Source organism: Copadichromis virginalis, linkage group LG7 (assembly GCF_057382275.1).
Source record: "Copadichromis virginalis isolate Kocher_CV1m ecotype Utaka linkage group LG7, C_Virginalis_male_GT1.1, whole genome shotgun sequence".
In the NCBI taxonomy this organism is placed as follows: Eukaryota; Metazoa; Chordata; class Actinopteri; order Cichliformes; family Cichlidae; genus Copadichromis; species Copadichromis virginalis.
The window spans coordinates 47,187,753-47,202,448 of NC_140624.1; the positions used below are offsets into that span (position 1 = coordinate 47,187,753).

At 39.2% G+C, this 14,696-nt stretch overlaps 1 protein-coding gene across 2 annotated transcripts; it reads left to right on the plus strand.

Annotated features, from left to right (window-relative positions):
- The first annotated feature begins 70 nt into the window (after positions 1-70).
- Positions 71-12,447, plus strand: traf2b (Tnf receptor-associated factor 2b). Of its 2 annotated transcripts, none has more exons than XM_085463797.1 (11): positions 71-148; positions 4,496-4,698; positions 5,780-5,858; positions 6,099-6,197; positions 8,107-8,268; positions 8,375-8,449; positions 8,603-8,677; positions 10,064-10,276; positions 10,384-10,687; positions 10,927-11,075; positions 11,163-12,447. In XM_085463797.1, the coding sequence occupies exons 2-11, from the start codon at positions 4,523-4,525 to the stop codon at positions 11,379-11,381; spliced, it is 1,551 nt and encodes a 516-aa protein (XP_085319923.1). In that variant the 5' UTR covers positions 71-148; positions 4,496-4,522; the 3' UTR covers positions 11,382-12,447. The 2 variants fall into 2 exon arrangements, with proteins under 2 accessions (XP_085319923.1, XP_085319922.1); XM_085463796.1 differs by lacking the exon at positions 71-148 and adding an exon at positions 493-578.
- Positions 12,448-14,696: the final 2,249 nt, after the last annotated feature.

Sequence of the window (14,696 nt, forward strand, 5' to 3'; positions counted from 1 at the left end):
AAAAACCCAGCCGTTACTGCGCCCTCGCTAACAGCAGCTTAAAACTAAGTGCACTTAGTGACACACCCGTCCGTGAATTATGATAAAGAGCGAGTTCTAAGTTGAGTTGCGTTTTCCCCTCGTTGAGAAACACAAGCCAGACTCCAAGGTTAGTCAGTTTGCATGCTGTGAATCCCTTCCTATAACTCACTAGCAATTATCTGTCTGAGTAGGTAAACGTATAAGTCGTAAAAGCAAACACACTTTAATGTTAGCTGTTTGAAGTTCGCAGGTGCTCATTAAAATAATTAAAGTGTTTTTTACGTGCCAAAGTACACAATTGCTTAATAAAAGCAATAGCCCAAACTCTAAAATAATATTTAAAATATTACAGGAGCTAATCTAGTAAAATAGATGCTAAACAGCCTACATCACAGTGGCTAAGCTCTCTGTAAGCTCTCTGCTACTGAACGCGCTGGCCGGGTTTATATACCGTAGTTTCCGATGCTTACGTGTTAAGGGTGTAGCTAAGTTACGAGGTGAAATAGTGTCCGTGGTGGTGACGACTGTAAGATCCACTGACAGTCTTTGCGAACTCGGTGAGTAAACATTCAGGTTTGGGCTTTTGTATGAGAAAGGGTCTGAAGCACCCTGCATTTTCACACTGAACTCGCAGAAGTTCAGCGTTAACACGCAGGGCAACATGGCGAGCTGAGAGGACGAGTCTCCCCAGGAAGAGGATGTTTTTTAGGCTTTGAGCAACGCTGGGTGTAGCTTTAAAGAGCAGCTGTGGTTATTTGTCTGAGACAGAAGCTGAAATGTTGAGACTGAAATTTTGTATTCTTGTTGTTGTTGTTGTTGCTTTATTTCGTTGTTGCTGGCTGTGTTGTTCGTTTCACAGAAAAGTTTATGCTGCTGTACATGACAAAGGTCACTTTTCAAGGTTTAGCTGTACGTAGGCCTCGTGTGTGTTACCTTTTATATAACTTAAATTCTTGTTTCTGATATTTCAATGCACAGTGTTTCATTGTGTGTTTCTCTGACAATTATGACTAGTTTCCACGCGATCCAGTGATCGCGCTGAATTGATGTTGTAATTACAACATTATCCAAACACGAGCTTGCACGCCTTTTCGCTCACAGCAGGTTGCCGCAGCTTTTCAGTTAAGTTTTGTAAGAATGAAGTTAGGCTTGAACTTCTTACGCAATACCAGTAACAGAAAAGTTACTCATGATTTAATGTGAATGGGGTGAGTGGCAGAATTGAATTGCGTTCAAATAAATACACGCGGGAAGAAAGAGCTTCCAAAGAAAAGCAGCGTTTCCTGCCTTAATATGAAATTATTAACAGTGTATTCAAATCATATATTACTATATGTTCTAATTCAGGGTGAGATAAGTAAAACTCTAAAAATAAAGGTTCAACAGAAATCTAGATTTAAAACAAACATATACAAACAAGATGCCAAAGTATTTCATTTTGTTAGAAATTTCTAAGATTTAAGTAACAGTTAAGAGGTTAAATTTATGTGAAGCACAGTTATAAATAAAAATGAAATGAAACTCTAAAAGCTGGATCTTTAGACAGTAAGCTGATCTTGGCTGTAATGTGATTCATCTAAAAAAAATTCTTGTAGATGAGTTTGTAGGAAGGACACAAAGCTTCTTATTTTTTTTTAGCTATGGGTATTTGGATTTACATATATTATGTTTATTTATTTATTGAGTGATGTATTGGAGTTGGATTAACTATTTCCAGTTTCAGTGTTAATACTCCCACTGAAATTAAAACATAGGGGTTTTCCTTGCATCTATCTTTTGATTCAACATCCACTTTCTGTGTGGTCTTACTTCCCCCCATGAAAGTTAGTTGCTTTGTTTGAAAAGGATCTAAATTGGTCTAAGGAAAAATCCACTGAAAACACGATTCAGATATGTTCTGCTTGGAGACCACGTCTGCAAAAAGTTCATTGAAAACTCGTGACCATCAGGAGTGGTGCTGTTTTGTAGACACAATTTGGAATTTACCACTTTATTTCTTTGTGGGGAAAAACCTGAGCTGTTTTGTTGGAATTGCATACACCATTCACATTTAGTTAAACATTAACATTTACTGTATGGGTGTTGTTCTGTTCACCTTAGCACCTGCTTTGACTTAAGAACATAAATGGTTGAATGGTGAGACAGCACTGTTAAGCTGTGTGGCTTTTGCCACATATTACCTTAAGCCTACAAACACCACAAACTTAAACAACCATATTTTCAAGTTTGTGACATGCAAAGGTGCACTTTGTCCACATTCCTTGCAGTTTTCTTTGACATGCAGGCGTGTATTATATATAATTTATACACCTGTAAAACCCACTTACACATGCAGTGGAAATATATGAAATATATCAGTAAGGAAATATATCAGTAAGAGTTGTCATCTGCTGGTTATGGGAAAAACAAACACTAGACATTCCCCACACATTTTTTCATAAGGGAATTTATTTATATATATATATATATATATATATATATATATATATATATATATATATATATATATATATATAAATATAAATAAATAAAAAAAATTGCATAATACCGACAGAATAAACATTTACAGAAATTTGTGACAGAAGGGATATTTGCAAAGACAAAATAAGCCCTGGTGCTGTTCTTTATGCAGTGGGTGAAATAGCTGCCACTATATGCTGTGATTTTAGTCTGAGGTAGACAAATGTAGGAAGCGTGAGGTGAACTGTGCCAGATTATTACTGGCAGTGATAAGTGATTAGGAAGCAGACAGTGCATAATATTCTGGTGTCTGTGAACCAGGTGGGGTGAGTTTTCTGCCAGTTGGGCATTTTCTTTATTCACTTTTTTCTTCACAGATTTCAGTCTAAAATGATTTCCTACCATAAAGTACTTTAATGGAAGAATGATTTTAAACAGTTAGAATTAGTGAGGGAAGATATTGTTTAAATGTAAATGTAAAAAATATGTTTACCATCTTCTGATTGCCAGAATATAACTCTTGATAATTTCTAAGACATACTGAACACAGTTAAAGGAGGTATTTTAACCAAAGACCATGAGGGTTTCCTAAATTTGGTGCCTTAATTTAACCAGGTATAAAATAATATAAAGTATATATATGTGTGTGTGTGTGTGTGTGTGTGTGTGTGTGTGTGTGTGGAGAGAGGGTGCTGGCAAACCTTTTCCACTTGTAGAATATATATTCAAAAAGGAGCTTCAAGTTAATGCATTTAAAAATTGAATTCATGTAAAGCCCAGATATTGATTGGACATTTTTGCTGGACATTATATTTTAAAATGCAAAGATATTACATGTTGAACAGAATTTAGTTTTGTTTTAAAGTTGAGCTGATTGTGAATTTGATGCCAGCAACATGGTTTGAAAAAGTCAAGACACAAATTGTGTAATCTGGTGAAGCATCAAACATCTAATTGGGGTAATTGGGAAAACAGGCAGCAGTGTAATTGGGTCTTAGTCTTTTAACACGGTTAATGGTAACTTTGACTTAAGTAGCTAATGTTAAAACGATTTTTAAAAGGGTCTGCGTCTTTCTCGTCCTTTAATTTATGCCACTGTGTTTCACTGTACCTTCAGTACCCGCTATTACTTAGTTAAACTTACTCAAATTGAGCACATGGTGGAGCTGTGGCCAGCACCCCTATAAGTGCCATTCCTGTAAGAAACCGTGACTTAAGTGATCTTTTAGTGTTAACGCTTTAAAGCGAGCTTGAAACTGAAACAAAGGTAACAGAAACTATTTGTGGAGGGTGAGAAATGTTGACAGCATTGCAGGAAAAGTATTTAAAGGAAAGACCCAAAATACATGTGCTATGCTGTCTGATGCCTGGCATCATCATCATCGTTTCTGTGAAGTACAAAAGATGTCAGCAAAGCTCGTGTAAATGCTGTGTTTGCATTTCACACCGCATTAAAGTGAGAAATATTTCACTAGTATTTCTCAGTAGAAAGATACTTATCTGATTATTATCTGGAAATGCTGTACAACAAAACCAAGTTCTACAGTTTAAAGTTACTCAGCTCTTTGTAAGCAGGGGATTTTTTTAAACGGGTTTAGATACGTGTTTAAATAGATTAGGTTGTATATCCTGATGCTGCTTCTCTCACAGCTATGTTTATCCCACCAATCACAAGACTTTTTCTGATAACTCAAAAAGAAAAAGTACCTATGTCTTCAAGTCATTTGACTTGCTGATCTTGTTTCAGCCGTTGCAGTGTTAAGCAGGGTTTTCCATATTTTTGAATATTATTACCATGCTTTTCTTTTTTTGTGTGGCATTGCTGGCTGTGCCAAGACTTACACAGTAGCGTGGACAAATATTTCCTCGAGGGTCACACAGATTCTCATGGTGATCTTTTAAATAGTTAAGCTTGCCAGCGGGTAATTCACTGCTAGTTTGAGTTTATATTCCATCTTTGCAGTTAGTTCCTGCCTGGTTGTTGACAGCTGTTTCTCTGTGTTCTCATTAACAGGATATAGCACCAGATTGATGGAGAAGAATGGCCCGTATTTCTTTGGACTGTCCCAACTCTTTACCAGGGATTCCCCTCAGTGTCCTGTCAGTGCCCATGGAAAATAAATATAAATGTCAGCAATGTCTCCAGGTCCTGAGGAAACCTGTCCAGGCTCAGTGCGGCCACCGCTTCTGTGTACACTGCTTCAAGCAGCTCACCAGGTAGACCGGAGGTCCTTAGACCAAACTGCTTACCCCGCACCTAATGTTTCCTGTCTTACTGGACATGCTTCAGCACACCCTTTCCTCATCTTTCCTCAACTCTGGGAGTTTTGTCCAGACAAGATCAGTTATTAATGCAGACTCATGCCCCACATGATGGACCTGTCATACTGATGTTTGTGAATCACAAGGATGTGGTGTTGCTGATTCATTCTAAAGGTCTTCTTTCTAAAACCTCCTTTCTGAGTCATTCACACACTTGTGGATTGTTAATGCATGAGGTGTATTTGTAATGAATACCCAATCCAGTGTTTTCATTGCCTTATGTATTCAAATTCATTACAGAGTAATCGTAAAGAATATTAACAAAAACTAATACATGAGGAAAAACGCTGGATTTGTATTGAATATTCACTACAAGTACAAAGAGGTGTCACACCAACGTATTTGTAACGAGTATTTGTGATGTGTATTCGTTACAGATACATACATGGATACACTAATTCATTTCTAGTTGATGTCCGTTTCAGTTATGTGTTATCTAATGTTTAATGAAAGTATAATTAAACAAAATGTGACAGAAAATGTGGAATTTTACCTTTTTTTTTTTTTTTTTTTTAAACCGGCAGACTCTTTGTTAATTCCCCAAACATTTAAACAACAGTAACACAAGTGATTGTGAAATGTGTGGATTTCGCATGTGATTTGTCTGAGTGCTTTTATTTGTTTCAAAATAACCAGATCATGTACGTTATAAATTCACCATGTGATGTGTCGCACCCACACGTGCCCTTTGTTTATGCTTGTGTGTGTGTTTTGGTTATTCATTTAATCGCCTTCAAACTTGCTAAAGCAACTTTTTTTTGTTTTTAGTTCTTTTTTTTTTCTTCTTGTCCCACTGATATGATGCTTACAAGCTTCTTTTCATTTCCCTTGTATTGATTAAACGTTCCTCTGCTCGAGCTGTGATCCACACTGGTCAGCAGTTGCTGCAGTTTTGGATCAGCAGGAAATTGTTGCTGACTGTTGGTGTCGAGCCGCTGCTTTTACAGTAAAGTCACAAACCTGTCTTGTTTGGTAGTTCTGGCCCAAAGCCATGTGAAGCCTGCCGTCAAGAGGAGATATACGAGGAACCCATTTCCATTCTAAACAGCAGTGAGGTAAGCCTTTATATGTATTCAGGTTTCAAACCCACTGTCTTTGTTATGCTAGGAGTAGTCAGCATGTGATTACTGCCCTTTAGAGGAAAAAATATGACTGCAATCTGGCGGGGGTTTCCCTAACCACACAATGCATCAATGCATCCTACTCTTGTCTGCTTTCTTTTAAGAGCATTGAAGGCTTTATGAGTTCACTGATCTCTTTGTTTTTGCCCTCTCCCCCCACCCCCCACCTCACAGGCTTTCCCAGACAATGCAGCAGGCCGAGAAATAGCAAGCCTGCCAGCCAGGTGTTTGAACCAGGGCTGTAACTGGACTGGATCTATTAAAGAGTATGAGGTAAAGTATGAAATCTGTCTTTTCCTGTGGCATGGGCATTGCTGCCTTTTACCTGGATGTAGGTTTACACTACCAAAAAAGAGCCTTGTCAGTATTTATTAATCTATGTGAGAGGGTAATCTGACCTATAATCTGCGTTCCCGGGTCACTGTGTTCCCTGAAAAAAGCTCAGCTTTCATAGCACGCTCTGTACTATGTGCTGCGTTGCTGCAAACAGGAAGTGAAACTTAACAGGCGGCTGGAAAGTCCCAGCCTCTCCTCATTTATCAACAAAAGCTCAGTGGAAAGTACCAGAATGGAACAACCCTGTTGAGCTTAGCGTGACTGGGTTACTGACCATTAAACTATAGAGCTGTTAAGGAAACTGCTTGTATTCATTCAGTTTAGCAGAAACCCAGATTTCATTGAACACAGACTGGAGTTTGTAAAAATGCATGAAAGACACGTGAAGTAAATAAAGCTGGTTAGTGTGTGTGCGACTGAGCCTTGTGTGTGTGTGTCTGTCTGCAGCTGTGTTTCTACTGTAAGCATCAGTTTTAGATGAGCTACGTAGTTTGTGTAGTAAGCAGATGGCACCATGATGCTTACACTGTGAAAAGGATGTTTACAACAATTCTTGTCTGTTTGTGGTTTTAACTAAGCGTACCAGTGTGACCTAATCTACATCACTTTGTGAGTGTGCATGTATGTGCGCGTGTGTGTGTTTTTCACCTGGGAAATGTTCAAATGATATGCTGTTTAAATGAAAACGCTAGGCGAATGTGTGGGATTTGCACGGATTGGAAATGGAATCCCAAGCACTAGCACGCAGATGAATCTTCCTCTTATTAAAAAAACAATAAAAAAGAAGACGCCAAAAGATCAAAACATGCCAACCTCTTATTGTTGCTTCGCAAACTATTATGCTGTGTGATACACCCACTTTGCATATATTTTTGGCCTGGTATCTTAGTCACTTTCACTGTGTGGGAAAAGCTACAAATTGCTAGTCGCACACACCCATAGCGAGGCCTTCTGAAGCTGGGGAAAAAATAGTCACATCAAGGCGTTGGAGTGTTGTGCCGAGGACAGGGATGAGATTAGGAATCTTCTAAATGTGAGTCATTTTTATTGACGCGATCCGGTTCAAGATTTTTGAGCGTAGCAAGTCTGGAAAGTCAGCAGTCAAAGCGAAAAACCGGCTAACGTACCTGAGCTTCTGCTTCTGGGTCTGCAGCGTGCCTTTGGTAGTCATTCTGAAAGACTGCAACTTCCCTGTTGATTAACCCCACCTTAAGCTCCACCCCGTCTGCGTGATTCCCGGTATTTTTAAATGGCGAATACACAGCTTTAAATATATTTCTTTAATTATTCTACTTCCCCTTTTATCTTCTCTTCATTATAATTCTATTTCTATGGTACATTTTCATCCCTTTTTTTTCCTATCAGATGTTTGTGGAGCTCGCTTTTTGTTTAAATTTCGTTTGCTTAGCATGTCATTCGAAAGTAAGAAAAGTGCATATAATGGGGGTTGCAATGAAAAACAAGTAAATATCAAAATAATCTTGATCACAATCGTGTGCGCAATCATAGAACCGTAGTTATCTCTTTCATACTCAAATCAGTGTATTGTGCTTTTACTTTCACTTTTTTTGTCAGTTGGAGGTGTTTTTTTTTTTTTTGTTTTTTTTAAAGAACAAAACAAAACAAAAAACACTTGTTTTTCCACATAGAAGCTAAGGATACACCCTGTACCAGAGCAGCTACACCTGCATTTAAACACTTCCTGAAAAGCGGTTATTTATCAGTGATTGGGAAGGGTTTGACCCAACTGTCAGTTTGCTCTTTCACAATGCTGAAAACCTGCTTTACAAGTAACAAACAGGCAGTTCGAAAATAATAACAAATAAAAAATGTCTGTTATTTTCAGGCTCAGCACGAAGGTCGCTGTGAATTCGAGCGGATCCTGTGCGAGGGCTGCCAAACCCTTATCCTTCTCACGGAGAAGGACAGACACAATGAGAGAGAATGCGAGGCAAGAACTCTCAACTGCAAGTACTGCAAAATGACCTTCAACTTCAAAGAGATAAAGGTGGGACATAAAGAGACTACACTAAAATACACTGTTTTTTGTTTTTCTTCTTCTTTGTTGGCATTAATGGACACAAAGTGACGTTCTGCTATACGATGCATTTCAGGCCCATGATGAGATCTGTCTGAAGTTTCCCATGCAATGCAAGGACTGTGGAAAAAAGAAGATACCAAGAGAAAAGGTTAGCGCCGTTACCTTCAATGTAATCTAAGTGGTTTAGGGCAGTCTCCTTATGATACTTAGTTTCTTTTTGACTAGGAGTCCTTCACTTCCACTTTCCTGTTGATGCACTGTTTATAAGTGGTCTTTTATCTTTGTTCATTCTGCATTTCAGTTCAATGATCATGTGAAGTCTTGCGCCAAGTCAAAGACCACGTGTCCATTCAGTGAAGTGGGCTGCAAGTCTATGGTAGGTGCAGTTACATAATCACCAAAACTCCTGTCTTATGTTTTATCGTAGAGGGTTGACCAGTGTGATCGAACTCATTTTTCTCATTTCGATGCTTATTTGTGGTTTAATAAGGAGTCTAAATGTATGTCCTGTACAGTAAGGTAGTAATGTGGCTTATACTTTTCCTGTTGTAAGTAAATTATGAAGTTGAAATCAGATGAAGGAGCTGGCCTGGCTAAAGTCACAGCATCACTGTTTGGTGTTTTTACTGTTCTGTTTTACATCAACATAAGATATGAGTGGCTGCTTTGTGCCTGATGTATGCCGTGAATCTGTGTAGAGCGTATGATGTAGCCTACGTAAGCGGCACACGCTGTTTCCAGTATTTATACCTGTGCAGACTGTGTAGTTATACTGATTATAGGGTTTCAGGAGCGTAGATTTAACACAGAAGTCTAAAACCACTGTTAGAGGTTTAACTTCCAAAAGAGCCAGGGAGTTTCCAACTAAACAAGGCTAATCATCTCCCACCAGCTGCTTTGTATTTGGAGCACAGATAGATGTGAGTTATCTCGTGAAAGCTAGAATATGTTGCACACAGAAAAGATTTCGGCGGGGGTCATTGGATAAATTGGTGTCATTGCAGAGCAGACTTAATGCTATTAAATGCATTTTCTCATCTCCTTCTTCCTAATGTGTTCCCTGAGGTTAGTCACGTGACCCTTTCACATGAGATATTTCGCGCTCTGTGCTTTCGTCAGTAGTTTAAAGTTGGCTGAGCTCAGTTTGGCAAATGTGATGTGATATGATATTATACCCAAGCACCAATGAGAGCTTAGGCACCTTTGAATCAAACTATCGTGGCAGTTAAGGAGGTGTTTGCTCATGCTGCCAGGAAGCCGTCTAAAAGGTTAGATAAGGCTGTTTCTTCAGTTCTTCTAGAAGCAATCAGCACTACTCAGCAGACATCTTAAAAGGCCTCCAGACACATACTTAGAGCTATTTTAAGCTTTATCTAAATTGGGTTTACTTTCATTGAGCCAACAGAACAAAAGACGCTGCATGTAAATACTCAAGTGAAACCTGTTTAAAAATATATAAAACATTCCCCGCTCGCCCCCGCTATCCGGTCTATCCTTCAAGCTTGGGTCCTCTACCGGAGGCCTGGGAGCTTGAGGGTCCTGTGCAGTATCTTAACTGTTCCTAGGACTGCACTCTGTGGACAGAGATCTCCGATGTTGTTCCTGGGAACTGCTGGAGCCACTCGCCTAGTTTGGTAGTCACCACACCTAGAGCTAAATTTGTCCTACTGAAGGCACAAACTGGACACCACAGCTCAAAACTAACTGGTTTGACCTTTGTCTCAATAAAACTTAGACGAGCTCTCCCGTGTTTCTGTGTCAGGTAGAGAACGGGAAGCTCTGTGACCACGAGTTCAACAGTACTATGGAGCACTTGCGTCTGCTGCTGCCTCTGGTGCTGTCAGCGACTCGGGCTCGCTCAGAGGGCTCTGGTGCCGGGGAGTGGCAGGAGGACTCCGGAGTGGGCCTGTACAGGGATCCTAATGAGGGAGCCGGGCCCATGACCTCGGTGCAGTCTGTTGACCTGGAAAAAAAAGTGAGTCTCAGCAGGTTTGATGTCGCTTGTAACCACTCTGTTCATTTGGTGAAATGGGAAAGTAATCATTTGTTGCTTCTTCTTTTTTTTTTTTCTTTCACCAACAGGTGAACGCTTTAGAAAACATCGTGTGCGTCCTGAACCGCGAGGTGGAGCGCAGTTCTGTTACAATGGAAGCATTCGCCCACCAACACCGCTTAGACCAAGAGAAGATTGAAAATCTGTCTAACAAAGTCCGACAGCTGGAGAGGACGCTGACCATGAGAGACTTGCAGCTGTCTGAGACCGAACAGCTGATGCGCGAACTCCAGTTCTGCACCTACGACGGAGTATTCGTCTGGAAAATCTCCGACTTCTCGCGCCGAAGGCAGGATGCCGTGGCTGGTCGAGCGCCTGCAATGTTCTCACCAGGTAGGATGGAAAAACATCACGTGTGGTATGCTTTTAGGTGAGAGGGATTTTTCTGTTTTGTTTTGAGGTCATACAGTTCACATGACATTATCTTCTGGCGTGTAGACGGAGGGGAATTCCACGCCGCTACACCCTTGTTGTTCTTCAGGGAGCGTGCATGGCTCTGCTGATTTCACATGATGCTGTTTTAGGCTCCGTTTCCATTTCTGACCCTTCTTTTTTTTGTTTTTTCCACGCAGCTTTTTACTCCAGCAAATATGGCTACAAAATGTGTCTAAGGTTGTATTTGAATGGTGACGGGACGGGCCGGGGAACGCACCTTTCGCTGTTTTTCGTCGTCATGAGGGGAAAGTGCGACGCCCTGCTCAAGTGGCCGTTCAGTCAGAAGGTGGGGAACCATTTTAATACGTTTACGCACGAAACTCTCAATGAGCGGCACGAAACCAACTCCTCTTCTCTTCTTCTTCCCCGCCAGGTGACTCTGATGCTCTTGGATCAGAACAACAGGGAGCACATCATCGATGCTTTCCGACCAGACGTCAGCTCCTCGTCCTTCCAGCGGCCGATCAGTGAGATGAACATCGCCAGCGGCTGCCCACTCTTCTGCCCGCTGGCCAAACTGGCCGGAAAGAGCCCTTACCTCAGAGATGATACAATTTTCATTAAAGCCATTGTAGACCTGACAGGCTTATAAGGGTGTACTGTGGAAGTAACACCAAAAAACTCTTTGTTTTGTTTTGCTTTGTTTTGTTTTTTTAAAATACAAAAACACAGAAACAAAAATCTAAACCAAATAATGAATCATTTTAATAGTAATATTAATAATAACAGTAATAATAATAATAATTATTATATATATATATATATGACAAAAATACAATGTTATTATCATATAGGTTACTATATTTATATATTATCACATTAAAAGCATCATTAGGATGTCATTACACCTTGAGGGCGTGCGATGTGACATCTGCACTCATTCCGAGGATCCATCTGCAGTGAATCAGTGAATCAGCGGTGAGAGCTGAGAAAAGCTCTCTGAGGAAAAAAGGGTCTGAAGTCATCTGTTATCCTGATGTTACCCTCCTTATATCTGTATTGCATCTTGTAGACGATAATTTATCTCTTATATTATAAGCAGCCTAATATCATAATAGATATAATACACCTTATTTAGCTTTGTGGGAGTGTGTATGTGTGTGTTTTGTTTTTCCCACCACTGTGAGATTATCTCCAGTTACTATTTATTTATGGCTCGAGATAATTAAAGTTAACTAGTTCTAATAAAATGTTTTAGTTTTTACAGGCACATACTTAGACAAATGGGAGATGTGTTTAGTTTTAGCCTGTGTTAGCTCATGCAGTATAGGAAAACAACGACCAATGACAACCAAACAAGCACTGATGGAAAGGAATCAAAAATACTAGATTATCAAAGCTCTCGTGTTGATGAGGTCGTGGTGCGTGCACTTGTCACTTAAACGGCTCGATCTGGTAAACATTTTATATCAAATTTTAAATGAATCTAAAGGGGATAAAACGATGATAAAATATGTAGCCTGTTTCAAATAATCCCTTAATACTGTATTACTAAATAATCCTGAAGCATCTACTGTTACACAGAGTAGCAAATATATAAATAAATATATACATGTACACACTTTATTGTATTATGTCAGTGCTACTGCTAACTATAATGCCTGATCAGTTGTACTCATACTGTACTCAATCATATAAAGTTAGTTTTGAATCTTTCACGACTCTGATGACTGGTGATTATTTATAAAGTGTTTTAAGGGATGCTAAAGTACCATTTGACCATAGGTACATTATTAATTTAACCATTTTTTGTGTGTTTCATTTAAGATAAAATTTCACAAAATTCTATTTGATTTTAATTAAAAGTTCATTTAAAGCATAACAATACTATTTCCTTGTTTTATTTTTGTCTTCTTGTTTATGACTTGTTTTTTAATCCTGTTTATACCTAAACATGATTAATTCATTATTAAAAATTAATAATTGTTGGATGTAGCAACGTGAAATGTAGGCACAAGGGTGTAAGCACCACAAATAATTTAAGTCAAACATATCTTGTAAACAAAAAAAAGGGTTTTTTTTTTAACCACGTTTTCTTATATTTGTCTTTTTTTTTTTTTTTTCTAAAATAACCACGTGTGAATGTGAAAATCCCCCCCCCCCACACACACACACACACACACACACACACACACAGGAATAACACTACAGGTGATTCCTTTTATGTAAAACTCTAATGCCTTCTCCTAAAACAAACGGATGATGCAAACTAGCAAGGGCGCTAAAGAGAAGAAAAAAAACCCAAGCACCACGCTGCAGTGTCGAAAGCAAAGGAACATAGCTGTGTTTGTTGAGCTGTGTTTGTTGTGAATATAGATGTGGTGTACCTGTTTTTCCTTGCTTCACGTTGTTCTAGGGGAACTCCAGCTATTTCACATATAAAAGGTTTGATATCCAAAGTGCTCGTCAGCCCATTCTGTCGTCAAGGAGGCGCTTTAAATGATGGGAAATGTGTGAACTTTTATTCGTTTTAGGGCAGAGTGTGAACATAAAACCAAGTTTAAGTAGCCTGTTTAGCAAAACATATGCCGGCCTTCCTGCCTTGCAAAGAAACACAAAGCCTGCTTTGGTGAATGCCCAAATCAGCAGAAGCAGTGTGCGCAGCTGTCCTGTTGTTGCACCTTTGACTTCTGTGAGGCTCTAATAGAGGTCCAAAGAGTTTCCAATGTAAGTGTATGACAGTTTAATAACAACCTCTTCCACTCAGACCTTGTAGATCTGAAGGTATTGAGCTCACTGAACAAATTCCTAAGAACGAGTGAAATGTTTCACTTGGATTATGAAATTTAAGACCACTCTGCTTCCCAGCAGCCTCAGCAATGCCTTTGTACCTCAGGTTAACATAGGTGAAAACTGAAAATGTTGACTGTGTTAATGTGTAGCATGTCAGTGTGCTGAATTACAAATAAAACCAGAACTGCAACCCCTTTACTTTAACCAGTCCATTTAAACCATGTTTCAGCCACTTTTTAGGTTTCATGTCAGTCACATCAGCTTCACCACACAAAGCATGTTCACCAAAAATGAAACCCCACTAGCATGATAGAAGAACACAAAATGACTCATTATACATGCCAGTGATGGTCTTCACTGAGGCTGTGGAAATGCCTCATCATGGTTGAGATAAATGTGGTTGGAAAGAACCTGCCAGAGGGACGGCGCACGTGTGATCGATGACTACGTGAGGAATGAAAATCTTTCTTCTGAAAGCCCCTGGGTTAGATTCTCAAGTATTTAGATGGTGACGCACTTTCTAATCTAATCTTCAAAGTCAGAGGCTGTGAGGTCACCAGATGATATCACAACAAGTGCAGCTGTGCCATGTTTTTGACCTATTTTTATTTTTTTCGAGCCCCCTTATAACTGAAATTAGTTATTGCCGGTAACTGTTGATCCACTAACCTACACACAGCTATAACTGATACACTTTGGTTGATGCTTCTGTTCTCACCCAGAGTTATCGTGTATCGTTTCTTAGATGGTGACCAAGAGTGAGTGCTAAACAAATGACACAAAACTGAAACCGTACAAAAGTAAAGCCCCTTACTTATCACAAATCCACGGAACTAGAAACTGTTCTAGTTGAAATGTTTTAGAGATGTAGTCTAAAGTAAAGTTGCGACACTTTGCTGTCAAATATCTAAATATACAAAGTGAATTCTAAAAAATCTGCAACACTGTGTGAAATTTAAATAAATACAGAATGCGGTGACTTTGTAAATCTCATTAACTCATTTTTTTTAATTTATCATAGAGCATAAAAAATATTAAATGTTTAAACAGACATTTTATTGTTGCATGAAAAACATGAGCTCATTTTGAATTTGATGGCAACAACATCCCCTCTTCTGTCAACATCTGGAAGCGAGCAGACCAGCTACTGGGCTCTTTCTGGTTCTTGTCTGAT

Bases quoted from the DNA above. Each gene is read 5' to 3' on its own strand.
- traf2b (XM_085463797.1), top strand. From the start codon at position 4,523: ATGGCCCGTATTTCTTTGGACTGTCCCAACTCTTTACCAGGGATTCCC. The intron at 4,699-5,779 runs GTAGACCGGAGG...CTTGTTTGGTAG, and splicing joins TGCTTCAAGCAGCTCACCAG to TTCTGGCCCAAAGCCATGTG. The intron at 10,277-10,383 runs GTGAGTCTCAGC...TTTCACCAACAG, and splicing joins CTGTTGACCTGGAAAAAAAA to GTGAACGCTTTAGAAAACAT.